Genomic DNA, 21,693 nt, shown 5'->3' with positions numbered 1-21,693 from the left:
TTACGCATGTATCTACATATATACATGGCTAAATCTTTATTGCGTGAATGCAGTTGCTGTTGGCAACCAGCATGTAAACACTAGCATCTAGACTACTGTTTGTGCCCTGCATGCCAGTCGAGGAAAATGTGGTTTCATCACTCACCGCTCGTCTATTCACACTGATGTATATATAATCAATTACTGACGACGCATATGCAGGTAAAGTTAGCAAAGAGAAACCCGATCTGGCCAATCACTGGTTAGGTTCATCTCTTTCTGCTGTTCGTGGCTATCGTTGGGCCAAGACAGGGCCGGTGGAGCCTGTAAGGTTGGTCCAGCCATGGCCGGACAAATATTTGAAAGTAGTAGTTCCACCAGGAGACGAAAGCAAAGAACTTCTGGTAAGCGGTATAGGTAATTAAATATATTTGTATTTAATCGCCCTGCTGGTGGAGGAAAGGAAAAATTCTATCAGCAGTCAATTACTGGCAGGGCCAAATCGAAGTAACTCACCAAGTCCATGTTAGACCGTCAGTGTGCCTGAAGTAGACGGAAACGTTCCGGAATTCACTAGGAAGACGGCTTACCGAGGGTAGTAGGTGTGCCCCATTCAGGTAAGAGCTCAGCACGTGCTTGATCACTGGACAATAGGTCGTCTTCTACAGAATCTGCTCAGTCCTGTCTACCTAAAGTTCCAAGTCAGCCGTATCAGCCAATGTCCGGTTTCGTCTTTCCAAGGCGTACCTTCGGTAAGAAAGTAGTCGTCAGACGATCGTTTCAGTCGCACTGGTTTGAGAAGTGGAAATGGCTGCACTATTCCACTAAGAATGATGTCGTCTTCTGCCACGCGTGCGTGGTATCGTTGCAGTCGAAGAAGATCAAGTGACAGAAAGGGGACTCTTCCTTTGCATCAAAGGGGTTTTCCACCTGGAAGGAAGCCACGATGGCATTCAAATCTCATGAATCGTCGTCTTGCCACAGGGAGGCAATGCAAATGATCGTTGAACTGCCCAAACTTGCCCAGATGTAGGTGAGATGCTGTCTAGAGAGCACGCAACTGAGAAGGGACAGAACAGGGAGTGTTTACTCAAGATAATCTCCAGTTTGAAGTTTTTAGCCAGACCGGATTACCGGTTTGAGGAGATGGGGATGAGACTGACTAACTTTATTCAGTTGCTGAAGTTACGTGGTCAAGATGATCATCTACTAAAATGCTGGCTGACTAGAAAGTCAAGCAAATATGTATCTCATGACATGCAAAATGAGTTCATAAAAATCATGGCATTGTCCATTCTTCGAGAAATAGCTGAATGTATTCAGAAGTCTACATTTTTCTCCATCATGTGTGACGAATGCACAGACTCATCCAACAGAGAGCAGCTGATATTATGTATTCGCTGGATTGATCATGGCAATTTAGAGCCACAAGAAGATGTCATTGGTATGTACCAGATTGATGACATCTCAGCACATACCATTGTCAGTGTTATCAGAGATATGTTGCTGCGCATAAACGTCGCACAACAGCAAGAACAGAATCAAACACAATGACAGAAGTGTCCTAATCAAAGAGGTAAATCAATGGTGTACTCAAAATCACAAATGGTGTTAAAAAATCTATAACAACTTAGAGAGGCATGATGTAGTCAAGAAGTACCCTGGGTTCCTCCAGCATATAACCTCACTATGGTCAAAGAGAAAAGACTGGGCTATTTGTTTCAAGAAGAACATAATGATTCGTAGAAATCATACCAACAGTTATGCTGAAGCTGGCATCAGAATCATCAAAGACCAAGTTTTTAGTAGAATAAAAGTCTATAATCTTGTTGAAATGTTTTCATTCATTAGAGAATCGATGGAAGTTTAATATAAAAGAAAGCTGCTGAATGTGTCTAACAACAGACTAGAGAACTTTGTTGCAGACAAGTTCTTTGGCAAGGGTGCCAGTACAGTTCAGCAAAGTCTAATTGTGCGCCTTGACAATAGACTGTTTAAGGTACAAAGCAGGCAGAGGCTGAGAGTAGGCGAAGAGAAGTATCACATGGTTGATATGGACATAGGATCGTATAGTTGTGAAAAGGGAACAGATGGATCACCATGTGCACACCAATCTGCAGTTGTAGTCAGGTACAAAATAAAATCTGTAAATACTTTCCCTTTTCTCACTACCCTATCAAGGCAAAGAATTGCAAAAGTAGCTCTTGGAGACAATGCAATGGCCCTTATTGACTTTTATGCATCAATCCATCAAGAGAAGTATGACCATGACATTGGAAACATCGAGAGTAGTTTTAAGACCATTGATAACACCCATTGTGAAGAACGTAGGGTTCGGAGAACGTAAGGTCATGGCAAAAATTCAGCAAAATTAGGAAGATGATTACATCGTGGATGCAGTAGAAAATGCTTCAGTCAATGATACAAAAAGCTCAGATGATTTGAACAAACGACTACATGATTGACATTACGCAGAAGCTTGACAGTGAAGATCATCAATTTAATGAAAGTGTCCAAAGTTTCCTACAAGGTATGAAAGTATGCAAAGTCCAAGGTCAATAGCAAAACTACCAAGTTCTTTCTACCAGCATGGTTGGTTTTTTATGATCACTGTAGCTCTTCAGGTCGTAGAAGTCTATTTCTTCGCCATGGTAAAAGAATACCTGTTCAAGCAACAGCAGCATGCAGGTAGTCGGAGGTATGAATCAAAAGGAAAGAGAAGAGTGTGTTCTGGGCGACCCAGTAACTTTCATAATCTCAAAAAAAACTTCAGACATTCTCGATGTGCACTGCCTGTCAGAAGAAAACATCAGAATGAAGGCAAACGTCTACACTCATCGAAATCAAGCATTGAGCAAGGCAAGCGGAATTCAGGAAAATGGTGACAGATAGCTTAATCTGATACCAAGAGAAAGAAACAAACACTACTGTCAACATGGCTATCGGATACAGTAAAGCTGTCTTACATTTAGCAACAGTTTGTTATCCTTATGGCAAAACACTCATATTTACAGTGTGCCCTTTGTAACCACAGGGAATATGCCGCAAAACCCACATTGTTTTTCAGCGCTCTAGGTGGGGTTTTGTTATGGAAAGTAGCATAACCCTACGTAAAATATCAACAGGAAAACGTGACGCATTCTACATCTGAAGAGCGACGATCACGGCATGTAGACAGACTACGTCAACTAGAACTTACCCAAAGTCGTTGGACTGTGCTCTACATGTGGTAGCTATAGGTGAACTTCCGCGCAGGCATAATCCTCTTCGCAATCGCCGCGATAGCGAACCGCCAAAACAGACTGCCGGTTGAGTTCAAGTGCCCGCGTGCTTGCAATTTAAACAGTGCGTGATGGTGATTGGCTAGAGTGAAGACTCCCGTTCAGGTACGATTTTCCAAGCTTGACGCCGATTGGTTCATTTCGATCCTCTCGATCCAGCTGCTTACGGTCACATCTTGTGAGGCCCAAGCTGGTAGTTGTTTACGCTCTAGACTTGCTAATTGCTAGTCTACTATCCACTAAAGTATGAAAGTAAACACTATCAGTCAGGTTGGTAGGCGTGACCTTGGATCGCGAGTGCAACCAGGGTGGTAAATGACATGGCAAACAAAACATTGCAGCATTTCTGTCTTCCAAAAGGCTGAAGGCAAGTAAAGAAATAGAGAAAGTGCATCACTCTATATGGTAGAGTTTCAATAATACTGAAAACGTTACAATTTACCATATTGATATGCCTCGGAATTCTAATGCCTTGCTCGCGCCCACCGTGTCCGTTTGTACAGACTTGATTTCTCTCGTTTTGCTACAGCCCATAAACTTAAAGGATATTTATTCGCTTACTGTTTAGTCAGTTGGAAACAACTAACGACTGCATTGGGGTTTGCTTGTGTTTCGAAGGCTCCAGTGGGTTTTCGTAATCTGCTGCTAGTTCATGATTCATGCTCTGCTGCCAAGTTGGTTTTGCGACGAAATGCTAGAGGAGGTCATTTCCTACTACATCATTTTGATCTCGCAGCTTTCCTGACGTGCAGGTATACCGTAAGCATCATTTCTCTGCTCAGACTGGGTTTCAGATTTCCCAACTCTAGTCTTATGTGGGTTCTTTCATCAAGAGCCCTAAAAACCCAAGGAAAAGACTAGGAAGGTTGCGTGGGGTTTCGCGGCATATTCCCTGTGTCAGAAATGAGATAACAGACGAGTGTCGTGAAACAGTACACTGAAAACATTGCATGTCCGAAAGTACACTGTCTTATATGACACTCGTCTGAATCTAGACTTTATGCCTGTACGGGATAATTTATGTCACGTGACGTTTAGTTAGTACAACCACCGCCATGATGTTTGACTCATCAGGAAATGAGTATGAGCCCGATGATCCCTACGACTACTACGACTACTACGACTCTGACTCTGACCGAAGTTATATGGCTAGCTCAACATATCAGACAGACTCAGACATGGATGTTACCGGTAGTCTGCTGGAGAAGAAGGAACCAGAAGCAATGTCTCGTGACAAGGGTGTGGTCAGTTCCCTCTCTTTCCAAGCAGCTAATGTAATTGGATCTAGATTGCCTTTTGAGGCAGTAGAACTGTGGGCTCAGCGATTAGGCAAGAAAATGGCCGACGAAGTTCAGCTAGCAGTCATGAAGGCGTCTTTTCCGGTAGACAAAGGTCTCATTAGACGTTACGCCTACCTATCCCGGAAAACTAGTGGATACGGCAAATTCTCTGATCTGTTCCAGCAACCAACCAGAATTACAATGCACACAGACAATCTTGAATTTGCTGTGGAAGATGCAATGCAGATTGGTGAGTGTATGGCTAAGAACAGCATGACAACTGTGTTGACGTGGTAACCTCAAAAAATACCATGTGATACATAAATTAACATTTATGTTTTATTATGTTAGTGGGATTTGTAAATTTTTGAAGAATTTTTGTGCTGATGCCTTTGCCACTGTTCTTTCAGTGGTTGTAAATATTGTTATGCAAAATATTTATATCGTACTACGGTAGTCAGCAGTAGCAAATGCAAATTTGTCCGGCGTTAAAAGTAATCTTAATGGTGTTATTGTATGCAAATTCAACAATACAAAATAATGTCTAATTTCTTACAAAACCAATCAGTTACAAAACTTACGGAGGCACTACTCATAGACGCACATAGTAAATGTATTATGTATATATATATATATATATATATATATAGAGAGAGAGAGAGAGAGAGAGAGAGAGAGAGAGAGAGAGGGAGGGAGGGAGGGAGGGAGGGAGGGAGGGAGGGAGGGAGGGAGGGAGGGAGGGAGGGAGGGAGGGGGAGGGGGAGAGGGAGAGGGAGAGGGAGAGGGAGAGGGAGAGAGAGGACTTCCGTTGCAGTGGCGTAGGAAGATGTTCACGAGCGGGGGCCGTACCCTGGATCAGAGCCGTATATCTGCCGTGGATGTCAACCTTGCTTGCCAGCCCGTAAACAGAATTGCAAAAGTCTCTGGCACGGAAGTTTCAAATCCTACACGGAGCGAGGGGGATTCAGCCCCTTCCTTTCCCCCTTCCTACGCCAGTGTGTTGGCTTCGCAGCAACAAAGCTGCATCCATGGCCAACGTTTAATGGGTCTGACCAGTAGCAGAGACAAATAACCTGTTCCAATTTGGAAATGTAGACCTATTTTACTACTAGAAGATCGACAGTAGTACAGTCTTTTGCACTGTTCCTGTTAACGTATGCGCAATGAAGAGAGGCGGAGTCTGTCTAGATCATGCGGTAGTAGCAGATCTAGACGGGGGCGGTGGAGACACGTGCTTGCTTGCAAGACCCAGTTTGAAGCCTTTTTCTTAAGTTTAGCTTTAAAATGTAGGAAATAGCTTTCATGGATCAAATGCGGTTTTTGTATATATAGTTTGTGTCTAAATATGTCTTTGTAAAGTAAATCGTGTGTCTTTGTTAATAAAGTGTGTGTAAGCGAACTGCTAATCTAACTGATTTTTAGGATTTTGTTTGACTGGGAAAATTCAAAAACCCACTTATGGGTACAGAGAAGATAGAAAGACAGTCGCTACTGTGTATTTCGACCGCCAACATGTTACCTCAATGTTGTGCTCAGAGCACTCTGACTCCAATTGGTGTGAGCACGTGGTCGCACTGATATTTCACCGTATGAATAATCCAGAAAAGGTCAAGTATCGTCTGCCAGTGTCTGATTCTGTTCAGCTTCTTTCTGAAAGCGAGCAGAAGCAATTCATTAACATACTGCTCGCTCATCGTCCTTTGGAACTGTTGGCTTTTGCACAAGAAACTCTAGACGAGCTGTTGAATATGAAGGACAGCAACAGAGTTAGCAGCCAATGTGAAAGTTTACACAACACGTTAGTTGTCAACGTGCCAGATCCAACTGCAGGTGGAGCAGTGGACGCTGAAGGATTATGGAATGTGGATGACAAGGACATTCGTCAAATTTCACAACAATTCTTTCGCAATGATTCGGCTCTCTGTGTCTCTCCTCTCGTTGATCGATATCGCGAAAGGTCTGAATCTTGGGATACAATTCTGAAGAGATCAACAGATAAGAGTGAATCATCAATTTCTTCAATCTTTGGTAAGCACATTCAGCTATGTTTGTGATGCAAATGAATTTGTTTGGTTGCATGCCTGCTGCCCTGTTAGTAAGTTCAAACACTTTAAGGCAAAGAAGATTGAACAACTCGTTAAACGAGACTAGAATCTTGATGCCAAAATGATACATCAAATTCTCAAACTTGTAGCTACTTTCTAAATAGAACTTATGCCTCGTCAGCTATGATTGCGCTGTTTTTGTGTGGGATATAGAAGGCTTAATGTTGAGTACAATGATAGATGGAAAGGAGGACAAGCTTTTGTAAATAGATGCACTTGTCAACGTCTATTTTTCATCGTGTTAACGACTTTATTCAATTTGTAGATTGCTGTCAGTCTATGTTTGTTTGTCTTATATCGTATACACAAGAGTCTGCATTACTAATTACAGCTTTGTACAGATCATGGCAGTTTTGAGGAAAGCGAAAGGCAGTCGCACTATTTTAGTAAAGAAGTCGATACCATGCTTCACGTTATCACCGATTTGATAAAGAAAGGTGAAAAGAGCTCAATTGCAGCTCTCAATATTATTACTGAAGAGTGGCTAGATGCATTGGCAAAGAAAGCTATTGGAGAAGAAGAGATGAGAAAGTTCTCCTTGCAATCAAACAGTGGGGAGTGCAATATCCTCGAAGTGATACCTCAAATGATACCTCAAGAAGTTTACTCACAAATGCCACAGCGGGCTAGAAACGTTCAATTTCTTTCAGCAATTGGGTATTTTAGTAATCAATATACTTCGTGTCTGGTACAACTACATGTTCTATCTGTAGACCTTTCTTTGTTCCCGACAAGCTAGCAGTCAGTTGGAGAAGAGCAGCATTTGGTTTGATTTTTGATGATGATTTGGTATCATCGATTCGACACAAGTTGAAGGATTTGGCTCAGAATTTTGCCAACATCGTTACTTTGGCTTTCACCAACATGGAAAAGGAAAATCAGTCTGAGAGTGGACGAGCGGCCTACTACTCGACACAGGCAGATGAAGCTTTTTGGAGTAATCTTTCAGAATGGAACAGATTCCAACACATAGCAGATCTCCTCAATCCAACTGTTTGTGAAGCATTCAGGACTCTGTCAAAGGATGTCATTTCTGTAAGGAAATCTCCCGTCTTGCCGTCTATATCTACTGGATTTGAAGTGCTCTACACCGGTGCCTATCTCGTCTTATGTCTAATGGACAGCGTAATAGACAAAGAAACTGCTGAAATTGTGGCAAGGAGTTGCATTATGGAGACTTTCCATCCTATTCAATTACCCACGCATCACGAGAACGGTTGTGATTCCAACAAAGAACTGGCGTGGGAATCAGGGCACGAATTGTTTTCTACAGTTGTTCAATGCCATGATAAAATTGCCGAGTCATTCTGGGGTTGCAGTTGGGGAACTGGTTTGATATATGTTGTAAATGTTCTCTTTAATGCTATTGAAACAAGTTCGTGGGCTTGGTCAGTAAGGTATGCATGGAATGTGGCACCTTGGATCAATGGGTCACTTGCTACTGGTCTAATGGGCAAGGAAATGGATTTCACAGTGACTATCGTGACCGTAGTAGCACCAACAGCTATGGTTTTGGGATTGCTACACGTTGTTTTGCCGATAGACATCAAGAACACTTCGTCAATTGAACAAGTAAATCACCTTAATCGCAATCATTAATAATAGAATCTATAACACATTATGTTCGTAAAAAATTCAATAATTCGTTGTTCTATGTTTAGACTCCTGTTTCAATTAGACTAGTAAAATATCAATTAACCTAAAAATATTTATGTACTAAAGAATCTATTCATTGTGCTGTCTCTTAGAAAACCCATATTGTCTTGCAGGCTGCAATTGCTAGGGAAAAGAACAGAATTTTGTCAATACTGTTTCAACGCATGAGTGAAATGAATGATGATGTTCCACAGCAAATCAATCTGTTGGCTCCGTTTCTGGAACAAAATCTCGTACATCTTGACGCACCTTCTACTGCACTGATGTTGCTTCACAGTGCAATCTTGTTGAATCCCGAGCTTGAAGTTAGCAGTAACGAACAAAGAGGATTGCTGTCTGCCATAATTGCAGCCTTGAGACAGCAGACGGTAATCTTAGCCAGTCTCTTGACTGGAACGTCTGCCGTTGATTTCAGCTGTTATGAAACTCAGTGTGCTGCATCTGCACTTATGGCTTTGGAAACTTATTTACAATCTAAGGAAGACCTTAGTCATGTATTTCGCTGTATCACAGATCCAATATTGCAACTATTACAAGAAGGGAATGCGACGGAGGCCATCGGTGACAAGAAAACGACTAAAGGGAAGAGCAAGAAACATTCACAGAAAAACCTACAAATTGTGTTGAATAAAAGCCTGCTTAGCTTTTATGTCACAGACGGAATTAGAATCGTAAGCGTCTTATGTGGCAACAATAGCCGTCACTTCGGATATTCAGAAAGTCGAATAGATGAGCGACTTTTGCTATTGAAATCACCGATCGCAGAGCTACTGGAAAATTCAGATTTCAGGTCAAAACAGCAAAAACCAAAGTCTGTGTTACCGCCTGTCGAGATTCGCACATTAAAGAAAGAGGAACCAGGAGAATCTACGCTAAAGTGGCAAACTGCATTAGATCTCTTATTGTTTCTTCTGCGTGTAGATTTGTTCTGTGGAGAAGAGAGAACAAGGGCACACTCTTCACTGACGTATGTAGAAGAGATGTTATATGCAATAGATATTTCACCTGCGTTGGATTTAGGCTGTTGCAAACTGCCGCTGGAAGAGTTGGAGCAATTTCATTTTTAGAGAAACTTTCTGTTGCCAAAGACTGGAGTAATGTGATTACAGCTGAAGAACTATTCAGTTCCTTCCTGTCGCAAAAGGAATTTCAGAGATCTTTCTTAGCTCAAAAAGAAGTATCTTGCCAGCTTAAATAAAGTATATATTTGTTGTTTTTGAAAATATGTTGTTATAGGGATGTGCTTCTGCGATTGCTACCCTTAAAGAGATATTTACTAGCTGCTCTACTCTTCTCCCTGCAAGACACAGCTCTGAATTATACAAAACAGCATGGTAAATATTAAATTTTAATTTTGCTTCTCATTTACATTTCTGTATTCTTTCTATTTAGTGATCTAGAAATAGTGGACGATGTCGTAGTTGAAGTGCTGGCAGATGATCATGACTTGCAGCAGAACCTTTCCCACGAGTTTCTTTTTCTTTTGGCTCAACATGACACTGAAAAGGCTACACTAACACAGCGATTGCAAGTGGGTATAGCAGCACTAAATCGCTGGCAGCAGCACCTCAGTACCTCCGGCAGTTCTCTCACGCTCAGCAACGTCTATCCGGAACACTATCGATACTCAAACTCCGATGACACCGCAATATTCGGATGCTTACGTCTGGCGGCTTTGACAGTTCGCGTTGACGAGGAAGCGTCACGTCCACATCATACACGTCTACAGGCAACGGCGTGCAATAACATGGAACCAGTTACTCTACTTCTCTCTGTGCTATCGCAAGATTGGGTTGACCCGGTGATCGCAACTATTGTTCTTGTTGAGGTATTAAGCTGTTCTTGTGACGAATTGTGTGTGTGTGTGTGTGTGTCTGTGTGTGTGTGTGTTTGTGTGTGTGTGTGTGTGTGTGTGTGTGTGTGTGTGTGTGTGTGTGTGTGCGCGCGTGTGTGCGTGCGTGTGCAATACAAACATGATCATACGAATAATTGTGTAAATTTTAATTGTTGAAGGTATGTCGCACGCTGCACAATCGTATTGAAGAAACAGTATCAGAAGACTCCTCGCCGTTTGCAAAAACTTCTATTTTATCTAATTTACAACAGGTTTTTTGGGCTCACAACAAATTCATGAACAGTTCCAATGCTGAAAAAATGTTCTGCAAACTCTCTACTGCAAGTCATGTAGTCAAAGAAATTGCTCAAAAGTTAGAAATTTAGTTCAAATAGTTTTACAATTTTCAATATTAAATTGGTTTCTATTTCGTAGATCAAAGACATCAATTGCTAAATTTCTGGTTTATCACAAAAAACTTGCTACTAAATCTGCAGATTCCACGAAGAAAGCCAAATCCAATACACTTGATCGAGTACCTTACGTTTGTGATCTCGTTTGTCTCCAGTTTCTCTGCCAAGTTATTCCAGACGATGGGTTCGACTTTGAGGCTCTAATAAATCTTGAAAATGAAAGCCAGTCTCAAAGTTATCATCACCATCACGGGTACACATACCGAGAAGTCGTGAAGGCATTCAAACGGCGAAAGAACGCTGAAACTGAAGATAGTACCACAGCCACAAACGCAGCATCTAATTACGATGAAGTAAATGTCAATTTTTGGCAGTTGCTCGCTTTCCAGAAGGCAATGCAAATGCAAATGCAACAAGAACAAAATTTTTTGGATTTAACGTGTTTGACGATTCTGACTAAGATCGTGTGTTAAGACATGTTTGTGGATTTCTCTAGTTTGCATGAGTTGATGGTTTGTGTTTTTTAGATATGTATAGTCAAGGTAGCGTGTCCATTGACAGCTCTGTTAAGTCATATGGTATACTACGAGTTGATTTGTAGCTGTTATAGTCAACTTATTGCTGCTATCGTCAATTTTTGGCATTTTTATCATTTGGTTTCTAAGCTGCGTGTGTATATCTGAATTTTCATATATCTAGATATTACAAGACACAAAACATTATTAATGTAGTCTAGTAGAAATGGCTACACAAATCAGCAAAAACGGAACCATCAAGTGTGGATGGTTTAATACTGTACCAAATTGACGGTGTCATGACTAAATCACACTGTGTTACATTTTCTGGCAAGGTAAGTTAGTCATCCCACCGTCAATTTAGTACAGTATTGAACCATCCGCACTTGTTTGTTCGTTTTTTTGCTGATTTGTGTAGCCATTCCTACTAAATTACATTTATAATGTTTTGTGTCTTTTTCATTCACTGTTTGCATGAACTGCACTAGATGCATACAGCTTACAGGGTGCCTCAGAATGAACTCAAACTACAAAGAATGGGCATTTTCATCATTAGTGGAGTGAAACTACTGTGCATGGTAGACGTTGCTCTCAACATTTCCGAATAATGTATGGTGGGTGCACTTGATACTCACAGAGTTGCTTTGCTATGCCGCTAGATCTAATTACACAAGCTGTCAGATTTTACCATTAGCAGTAGGGTAGAATCGGTTCTGGCGTACTTCCGGTCTGCTCTACTCGCTGCGCTCGTAGAGCATTCCGTAAGTTCGCCAGAACACGGTACTCTACCCTACTACCACTATAAGGCAATCATAATACATCATTTTGCGCCAACTTTGGAAAGTAGTCGTTTGTATTGGAGAGATCGGGAGTGCGCCAGCTTTGGAAAAAGTGTTTAGGATTGAGGGGTGGTAGCCGAAAGGTGACGAAACGAAAGGTTGTGAAGCAGATTTTGCGCTCCTCTAGCATGTTGTCTTATCCCGTGTAGTATATCTTCCCTTGTCGAGGGCACACACACACACACACACACACACCGACACACACACACACACACACACAGACACACACAGACACACACGCACACGCACACACACACACACACACACACACACACACACACACACACACACACGCACACACACACACACACACACACACACACACACACACACAGACACAGACACAGACACACACACAGACACACACACACAGACACAGACAGACACACACAGACACAGACAGACACAGACACAGACACAGACACAGACACAGACACAGACACAGACACAGACACAGACACACACACACACACACACACACACACACACACACACACACACACACACACACACACACACACACACACACCACTCGGCGCCCGAGACGCTGAAGCTCGCGTTGAACATCCTACTAGACAAAAAGTGTAATCTGTAGTATGAAATGGCGATACCTTTACAAATTCTTGCTGCTGCTCAAGCGGTGCGCTATCACGGGTCGACTCTTGCCGATTTTCCTGTACGTACACAGAAAGTGCTAGGAGTCTATTGGTTGGGTGGTCGAATGCAACTCAATGGGAAAGATCTCATTACAGATCAGTATATCCTTTCTCCTAATAAGGTCTTGACCATGGCTGCCACTTACAGCCATACCGTTATGGTGCACCTGGCTCGACAACTCAGCGCCACTCACGTCCAAGAGGCTATGAACATGGCTGCATGCAGAGGTCATGCCCGCGTCGTGCGATTGTGTCGCAACTATGACAAGGTCAATCTCGACAAAGTCATGGTATGGGCTGCAGAAAGTGGTCACGAGGAAGTCGTCCGTATGTCGAGAATTGAGAGATCGACTCGACTACGTTATGGGCTGCAAGTGGCGGTCAAAAAATGTCATGCGCCTGTGTCGTGATTGGGGTGTCACCAATTTCGATCTGCCGATAGAGATCTCAGGCTGTGGTAGTGACCTGCACACAATGCTCTCTAACTATTACATAAACACTTTAGAACGTAGAATAGTTTCCATACTTCCTGCGTCTATTATGGTGGTCTCAACTCGTTCCCCTGGCTTAGATGCCCTTTGTACGCTTGTCTATATAAATTAAAAATAACTTATTATTAATAAAATAATTTATTAAAATTTATCTGTAATTTACATTAATTATTTTTACTAGTTATAAATAAATAATTTACAAATAATAATTAAAATATATAGTAAATATGTAATAGTGGCTGTAGCTGGTCATACTGCAGTACAAACGGACGACAGCAGTAACTGTCGCTTTCTTCCGTTCTTTGGTTGCATGACGGGTACGCTATTACTAGTTATTATTATTATTAATTAAGAAATTATCCTTCTTTGTTATGAGCTTTACTTTCTAGCGGACAAACAGTCTTCGTCAACGTCTCAACGATCGAAAGTTCAAAACGCTGGGCGATTACTGAACGACCTATGCAAACTTTTAGACGAGTATTTGTAATCATGTGACATGTCTAGTCACGTGATAAGCTTAGTAATGGAGCCAATAGACAATCCGTTGGTTGTTCTTATCCTGACCGGTAAACGAAAGAGTGGAAAAGATTACGTTGCATCTTATATACAAGAAAGGTGATTTCTGTTGCTTACGTTGCGTGAATGTGCGTGCGGGCGTGTGAATATTATGCGCAAGCGTTGTATGATAGGTTGCAATACCTAATAACGTTGTTGCATAATAATAGCTGCAATGTCCTTTTGAATTATTTAATTATGTAAGAAAACTGTGAGCAAAATTTATTGTTTGCAAATATAATGTAATTTTTATGTTGTAGTCTAGGAGATAAGTGTGTGATCATGAGACTCTCTGCTCCTCTCAAAACACAATACGCAAAAGTAGGAAATCCAGCATTGTTTCGCCGAGAGCTAACACGTCAATCGAACAAAGCTGTAAGAGTAGTTGAACATCATCCAATTTCGGCAAACTGTTGATGTTTAAATGAGCGAAAAAATCTTCCTTGATGAGATAAACGAAAGTCTTTCAAATCTTCGAATAGTGTACAGTAAGAATCAATATTAGAAACGTCTACATCAGACTAAACCCGTGACGAAGAGATAACAATGAAATCTTGAAAAATATCAAATAAGGAAGAATCAAACGAACGATGGAAGACCACAATGTAAAATTCTCAAAGACTGCTATCGTTAGCCAACGAAAATACCTATCCTTCGAGATATCTAAACAAGATGCATGAAACCACTGAGAACACGTGTCACAGCAAACTCCCCTTTGATACTGTCTGACGCTGCGAGAGCAGTATCCACGTTGGTACCGTACTGGGCCAGGATTGAGTTCAATGTCGCCGCATATAAACAAAGGCAACTGCAATCTTGTAGTGACGTAAAACAGATTCCGACATTTGATCCCACCAAACAAAGCTGCCGACGATGATGGCTGAATGAAAAGGAATTTAGAAGTAGCAGGAGCGTATTTACGTGACAACGACAGGATACTAGATGTTTCTCTAAAAGGGAAAAATCAGCTCTTCTATGGTGCTATAAGTAGACATTCCGAGTACAATCGTGGATATCTAGAAACTACCCCAACTCGAACATGAGGTACCCAGAAAGAAACTCTCAGCCATTGCGGATTACTTCTAGGCCATTCTGCATAAGCAGACGTATTGAAATACAGGGCTAGTGGTAATACTCACACGGCTAGACATCTGAAAGAGAGAACATGTGAGCAGTCACCATTTCCATATCCGGGAACATTGAACGAACCCAAGACCATGTGGGACAATTGTTTGGGCTGAGTTGGGTCGCAGGCTGACGGGTACGGCTTACTTTCGAAGGTGGTACAGGTGTAGCAGCGGATTTGTTCCGGCCACAGATTTGTTCCGGGGTATATACTCTATGATGCGCCGCGAATTTGTTCCGGGGAACATTATTTGGTCACTTTTTGGTTACCTAGACATTTTGTAGTATCTACCAGGTAGTAAATGCGGCAATGCTGTGCTGTGTTTCGTTACTCTCTGGTGATACGTGGATTACTGTCTAGTTACGTTTGGTAGAAACGGACTTCAAACTTGCATGTAAATTGTAATAGACAATTATGATATACGGATGTATCAGCGAGGCTTTGTAAATAGGCAGGTTGAAACATTTGATGTACAGTCGTGTGTGTGTGTGTGTGTGTGTGTGTGTGTGTGTGTGTGTGTGTGTGTGTGTGTGTGTGTGTGTGTGTGTGTGTGTGTGTGTGTGTGTGTGTGTGTGTGTGTGTGTGTGTGTGTGTGTGTGTGTGTGTGTGTGTGTGTGTGTGTGTGTGTGTGTGTGTGTGTGTGTGTGTGTGTGTAAGTCTAGTTCGGGAACTCGGATGTTTAGGGCATGACGCAGTCATCGACAAATTGCTAAAGCAAAAATAAACTGTAGACTCCTACCTCCAACTAGGTGAGGACCATAGTCTCGCGTAGCCAACACGGCTTAATCTAACAAGTGTCAGTAGGTGGGCAGCAGTTGAGGATACGTAACCCTAAAACCCGGGCAACTTCCATCTATTTGAAACAGACACGGATCCAGAGCCTCAAGATGTGGTGCACGATTAATATTAATAAAAAGCAAAATTGGTATAACAAAAAACTTATCCTACGGAACCTCGGTAGTTATGAAACGGGACTACGCACCAACTGTCAATTAGACATCTGAGTCTGAAAGTATACGGATTAAATTTCATCCTTCGGGGACGTTTTCTAGCAAATTCATAGATGAATTGATCGTAGTGTATTTCCTGTGTCGTCGTGAAAGTGTAGCTAGGCGAGACCGTTAGGTCGTTTCTGTCCCATTGTCAAACGCAGGTAAGTTTTAAGTTGTCGTATACTCCACTCATGCTCCGCTTACAACTCGTGGTTACTGTTTGCATGTGTGCATGCAAGTAATTCTCAAAGTCTAGAGTTACAATCGGAAAATCCTGTCTATCTGTGCCGACTGCTAGATCTCTTTGCGAAGTTGAGGGCAAGTTTCTATATCAAAAGCCTGTCATTAAACGTTCCAACATACCAGCTCCTCGTCCAAAGTCGCTGGACTCTAAGCAGATCCTCCTGGTAAAACGCTCCAAGAATTCTGCTTGTTGTTTCCAAAAAGGGGTATGTACACATGTAGCTAGAGGGACAATTAAGGCTTAGTCCAATAATTAGGCACTGACTTTTTCTGCGTTTATTATAGAATCTTTTCCTGCGCAATTGCACAAACAAACAAAAATCATTATTTAAGTTATTAAGATCTCAACTTTTGAGGCTAGACACTTATTTGACTAGGGAGGTGATCCAGAAACGGAACGACAATAGTTCTTCTCTAGTAGACTCTTCCATTGTCTCTGTTAGATCATTTGTATGTGGTTAATTTGTGTACGACAGCGACCAGATAAGCTAGGATGGCACACAGTCACCTACGGTATCTAAGCTTCTTGAACTTTTGCATCTGCATATTTGAACCATCGGTCACTCCATGTGCATGTTCCGACACGTCATCTCTGCAGGGGTGTAGCGTGGCATGGGCTAGACCGGGCTAAAGCCCCCATCATTTGTACGAGTGGTCATAAAAAGGATAGACTGTAAATACACGCGAGGACCAAAACTGTATGTGGTACATACACCACACTTCTTTCCAGTCTGGATCTACCACTGATTCTACAGTATCAGTCAATTAGAAGCCAAAGTAGGCGTGTTCATGAAAGTGGGCGTGTCCAGTAGCATCGTGAAGCCCCCATTTCTAGAGGTCACGCTACGCCCCTGATCCCTGAAATGATACATCCCGTGAAAAGTCCTATTTAAGTCTTTATAATCTTTTTATAGAAGTTCTAAAGAAATAGAAATTGAAGACTCGCCCACTCCATGGGCTAGAGGTGCACGTGCACCAGTTGCACCATCCTTGGATCTGCGCCTGTATCTTAAGACTAATGTTCCGATTTCCATTGTATGATAGTGTTGTCTCGAATTAGGTACCGCTTCCCAGTTTACGGTTCCGGTCTTCTGATTTCGAGTTTCGATTTCCTCCTTAGGTTTCGATTTCCTCCTTAGGTTTCGATTTCCTCCTTAGGTTTCGATTTCTACTATCTATGTCAAACGGCGGGATTAGACAGCCGATTTGCTCAAAATAAGGTGTGTATAAAATTTTAAATTATAAACGATAGAATGCTCTGATTTTCGCATCATAAAAACTGTCTAGTACGGATTGTCGGTGTCAAGAGGCGCGAGTAAAGCCGCTAGACAGACGTGTATCTAGATGTATCGACACACGATTGAGATAGAATGACCTGATTTCGCATCATGAAACTGTCTGTAGGGTCTTTAGGCTCTGTTACAGTAGAAACGAACACATTGCAGGGGTTCTAGAATGGCCCCTGCCTCGTAGATTCTAGGGTCTATGGGTGCTGTCGGCGTCAAGCGGCTAGTCAGACAGCAAACTACTTGCTATTGGGATGGCCTTCTAGTATAGTAACAGATGACATTTTACGCGCACGATCCTTGCCATCAACCGAGCGTGCGTGTGCTAGAGTTACAGATATACCACTGTGGACGGCGGACGATAATTGGAATGCAGCGCATGCGCTCACAGTTATTTCTGGTGTTAATTAATTAGCCTGCCAGAGCCCCTAGCCTCGTTATTAGGCGTTCGCCTCGCTCCAGCCTAGTCATGTGATGCGCGAGCGCTGCACGGAGGAGTGAGGCGAACGCCTGGCTCCTTTTCTCACTCTTCATGATAATTAGCAGGTGTGCAGCAGTGTTCATTAACCTGAGCTAGCAGCCAAGGGTTTAGCAGTCTAGTGCTTCTTTAATTTGTATTTAATATTGTATTATTTGTATGTCTTGTCCGGGCTTCATAAGAAAGCAGCTACCCGTATTAGAAAGCACCCTACTCCATTTTATGTGATCTAATCACACGGCAAGATGAATGACGTCTTGCTGCGACCCGCAATGGTCTTTCTGCTTTTCTCTTTGCTGCACAGCGTTTACGCAGGTAAGCTGCTCACGGGCGTAGGTGCTGTACTAAGGGACGACCAAAATGGGGTTAGCTAGCTCCTCCTACCGGAAGAGAGGGTTGGTCCATCTAACGGTTGAGACCATATCTAGTGGTACAGTAGCAAGACTATTGTTCGACATCCATTGTTGTACGGTTTCTCTCGCATTAGGTACGTACTGCTACTAATTTACAGTTCCGGTCTTCTCGTCTACGGTTTCGGTTTCCTCCCTAGCTAATTACTAGGTTTTGCTTTCTCGTCTAGTTGTGTAGCTATAGCGCTTTCGTGCTGGATGGGCAACGATATACACTTCCCAGCGTTGTTGCCATTCCCATCACTGTTGATAGGAGGGAAATAAGTCGCCAATCACCTGCAAAGAACGCAGTGGCAGAAAATTGCTCTGTTTGAAACAAAGTCGTACTGAACGTAAGTGGTCTGCTGCTCATGAAAGCTCACCAGTGGCGTACATTGAGAGTTGGTCGGGTGTCCACGTTGACAGGTCTGGACGTCACTAGTGATGTCACTAGAGCGACGCAACTGTTATCGGACACCATCAATCATCGGACAGCCATGCAAGAAGTAAACGAAGTAAGACTGAGCTTTGCTAGAGGCCACAGTAAGAAGGATTAGTAAAGACTGTGATTCCAGACGTGGGACTTCCAAAGGCTTGAAACGGTTATGCTAGGACGGTAAACGTGATCCTTCTCTGCGACCCCGGTCATCGGACACCACCATCATTCACCGGACACGACCTCCCCATGAAAACGCAAAGGCCATTCTGCAACTTCGCACCTGAGATAGGTTTATAGGTGACTAGCTAACACAACAATACTATGACAGTCTCCGTTTGCTACTCTCCAGGAGAGATAGCGCACGCTCATTGAATCGAGGTAACGCCCCTTTCGTCGGACAGTCTTTTTTCTTTGCAGCACCAGTCCGCAGGTAATAATTTCATGAGAGAGAGAGTTGGAAGGAAATATCGTACGGCCCCCAATTCGTTTGACCTTTATTTGACTCAGCAACGGTTATTAGCGGAAACTGCTGAATTTTCTCTGCTGACAAGCTCACTCTGTTGGCATCTACTAGCCCTCAGGTACTGTCTAGTCTTCCCAGCGTAAGAATTTGAACTCTTGAGTGTCTTGCAGCGCAACTGCACAGGCTTGATGCACCGGATGTAGCAGACGATTCACGTCATCCATATTCGAGCTTTACGGTGGGCACATTCTCCCAACTCGCACAGGAACAGCCCGTGCTTTCCTTTCAAGGCCCCTAAATTGTTACTTGGCTCTGACTAAAAACTGTGCAGGTGTTTCTATCTCAGTTTGATATCTACCTTTGCCTGTCCTTGCATCGTCACGAAGTGCAGCACGTCATCGTTGGTACAACCAGCTGTACTGAATGCAGGAACTTTGTTTGCTATCAGAGCAGCTAGAACCTTCACCCCTGCTTCTCCTAGGTAAAGTTGAATTAGATTACGTCAAGTCCTTGTCAACGCGCGCTACGCAGCGATCGACTTTCTTTGCAAAGGGTAAAAGAGCGTTTTAGCACTTCAATCCTGCCCTCTCATCGGTTTCGGTTGTCGTCTTCTTTGTTGAATGGCTAGTTCGTTCAAGCGACATCTTTTACACGTCCTAGTGGGGCGTGGTTGTAGGAGAAATGGCTCAGAATTGCCATCAAGCATTCTAGGCAAGTGCTCTGCGTTCTGCGGCGTTTCAAATAGCTGAATTTAATCAACTGCAGTTATTTGAAACCTCGAGCTGTTGCTGAGAAGGTAGGAAGGCAAGAAAATGGGTGTCCGACGATTGGGGCCGTTACCACGGGCGTTTGACCGACTGTAACTCATACAGATCTTGGCTGACATGCAGGGTAACAACACAATTTGTAGGTAAAGAGTTGTTGATTAGCGATATATAAGTAACTAGGCTGAAGGATGCGTGTGTGCAATATAACGCTACTGTCCGGTGAACGATGCGTTTGTCCGATGAACGGGGTATGCAAGGCTCCGCACAGTTTTCAATCTCACTCTAGGCAGAGAAGAGGTACAATGCTCTCTTTTGGTGTGCTGAATTACAACTCGGATACCTACATTTATGATGTGTTATGGACTGCGTTCAAAAACGGATAACTGAGAACTCGCGTCCGAAATATGATGGTGTCCGAGGAACGGGGCCCCGCTCTCTACACACGTGATCTCACGACGCGTCATCTCCTCGGTAGCCTCGTTCTAAACAAAGTACAAGAGATTCCAAAATTTACGAGTCTATTCTCGCAAAAGACCTCTACATACATGTACGCACTTTGGAAACGACATCGACCAAACTTTTTAGTGTCCCAGATGTTTTAGTGTCCCGAAAAATTGTTCAAATTTCCAATCCCGCGGCTCAGCTCGCCTCAGACCAAAGGACGTCTCAAAGGACACTCACACAATACATGAGCCACTATAAAATTACTAGAGATTTTAATTTAGTTAAATTATGACGTGTTACGTGACGTCATTTGCTCAAAGCTTTCTCCGCAGCCTTGCTTTCTCCGCAGCCTTGCCTCCTCGCGCGGGACGTCCAAGGAGCATCCGAGGCAGCAACGCGGCCTTTTGCCCGATTTTCTATTAGCTAACGAGCATCAACAAGAGGCTTTCAAAGTTTGGATCATTTTTACTGTCTGTCTGTAGACGAACCAGACAGAGTCCATACATCCGATCGCAATGGCACCTGTAACAAAGTACAGTACTAGAGGTTGTTGCTAGGACGAAATTTGCGTGAGTGGTGCACATTCTAACACGTGCAAGGTCTACCACCCGTGCCCGGTCCGTACACAATGTAGACTACAGTGCACATACACGTACACAATTAGTTAGTGTACAAAATTTGCTTACAGTCCCTAATTTTTGCTGCCGGATCACTGGTCCTGCAGAGCCATTGGTCAGTCAATCTCTTGAAATTCGCTAGCAATACGAAGCCTCTTGCAATCTATGTTTCCTTTCCTTTCCTACCCCTCCAAAGCGTCCTTTTTCTTCTTCTAGGAATTAGACTTGAGTCTTGACGATTTCGAACTCTGGCGCTGGGTTTGACCTTGACTAGGCTGAATGAGTCTGACCTTTCCGTTAACGACAAACTTTTCCTCTTTGAACCAGCCATCGATAGCGCAGAGATGAGTGCATCGAAGCGTGCTAGCCTGACTCACTGTACAGTACGGGTGACAACTCTAACGTGCGCTAATTCTCCATCAGAATGATTGTCGCCGTCGTGCTACACTGTCTACCGTTATGTTTGGGTGAATCGACTGTATTCGCGCCGTTGGTCACTGTCACTTGTTTAGAATATCCAGAATGTCTAGAGAAGAACCTCGCGTAACGACCATCTCTGTACCACGGCCAGCTTTAGATTTCTGGGGTGCGACCTAAACAAGTATGATTTCAGTACATTCTGTTCCAAGTGAAAGCACAGTTTCGACAGACTGCGCTAATTTTCGACTCTTGATGTCTCAAATATTTCAAATTAAAGTAAATATTCGTATGAAGTTTGTAGCTTTCAGAACATTCAATGTTCTAGAGAGACAAATCATAATTGGTAATGAAAGTAAGAGCACAGTATAACTGTGTGTATTTTATTGCCTGTCTTATGTTGTGTTTCCAGTGGATCATCAAATTAC

General features: G+C 42.8%; 2 protein-coding genes across 2 annotated transcripts in view; both read left to right on the top strand.

The window, feature by feature from the left end:
* The first annotated feature begins 4,315 nt into the window (after window positions 1–4,315).
* On the top strand, window positions 4,316–11,278 carry LOC134184744 (uncharacterized). Its single transcript, XM_062652488.1, has 10 exons — window positions 4,316–4,790; window positions 5,963–6,568; window positions 6,987–7,302; window positions 7,359–8,217; window positions 8,415–9,268; window positions 9,322–9,478; window positions 9,538–9,635; window positions 9,694–10,129; window positions 10,315–10,508; window positions 10,571–11,278. The coding sequence occupies exons 1-10, from the start codon at window positions 4,316–4,318 to the stop codon at window positions 11,019–11,021; spliced, it is 4,446 nt and encodes a 1,481-aa protein (XP_062508472.1). The 3' UTR covers window positions 11,022–11,278.
* Window positions 11,279–17,974: 6,696 nt separating this feature from the next.
* Window positions 17,975–21,693, top strand: part of LOC134184743 (uncharacterized) — a 26,712-nt gene continuing 22,993 nt past the window's right edge. Inside the window, exon 1 of the mRNA XM_062652487.1 lies at window positions 17,975–18,044. Coding sequence (XP_062508471.1) covers window positions 17,975–18,044 — 70 coding nt within the window. The remainder of the gene's footprint in view (window positions 18,045–21,693) is intronic.

The sequence above is a fragment of the Corticium candelabrum genome, chromosome 9, assembly GCF_963422355.1.
Source record: "Corticium candelabrum chromosome 9, ooCorCand1.1, whole genome shotgun sequence".
In the NCBI taxonomy this organism is placed as follows: Eukaryota; Metazoa; Porifera; class Homoscleromorpha; order Homosclerophorida; family Plakinidae; genus Corticium; species Corticium candelabrum.
Note: the sequence above shows the minus strand (reverse complement) of the source record. Positions and strands in the feature narration are given on the sequence as shown.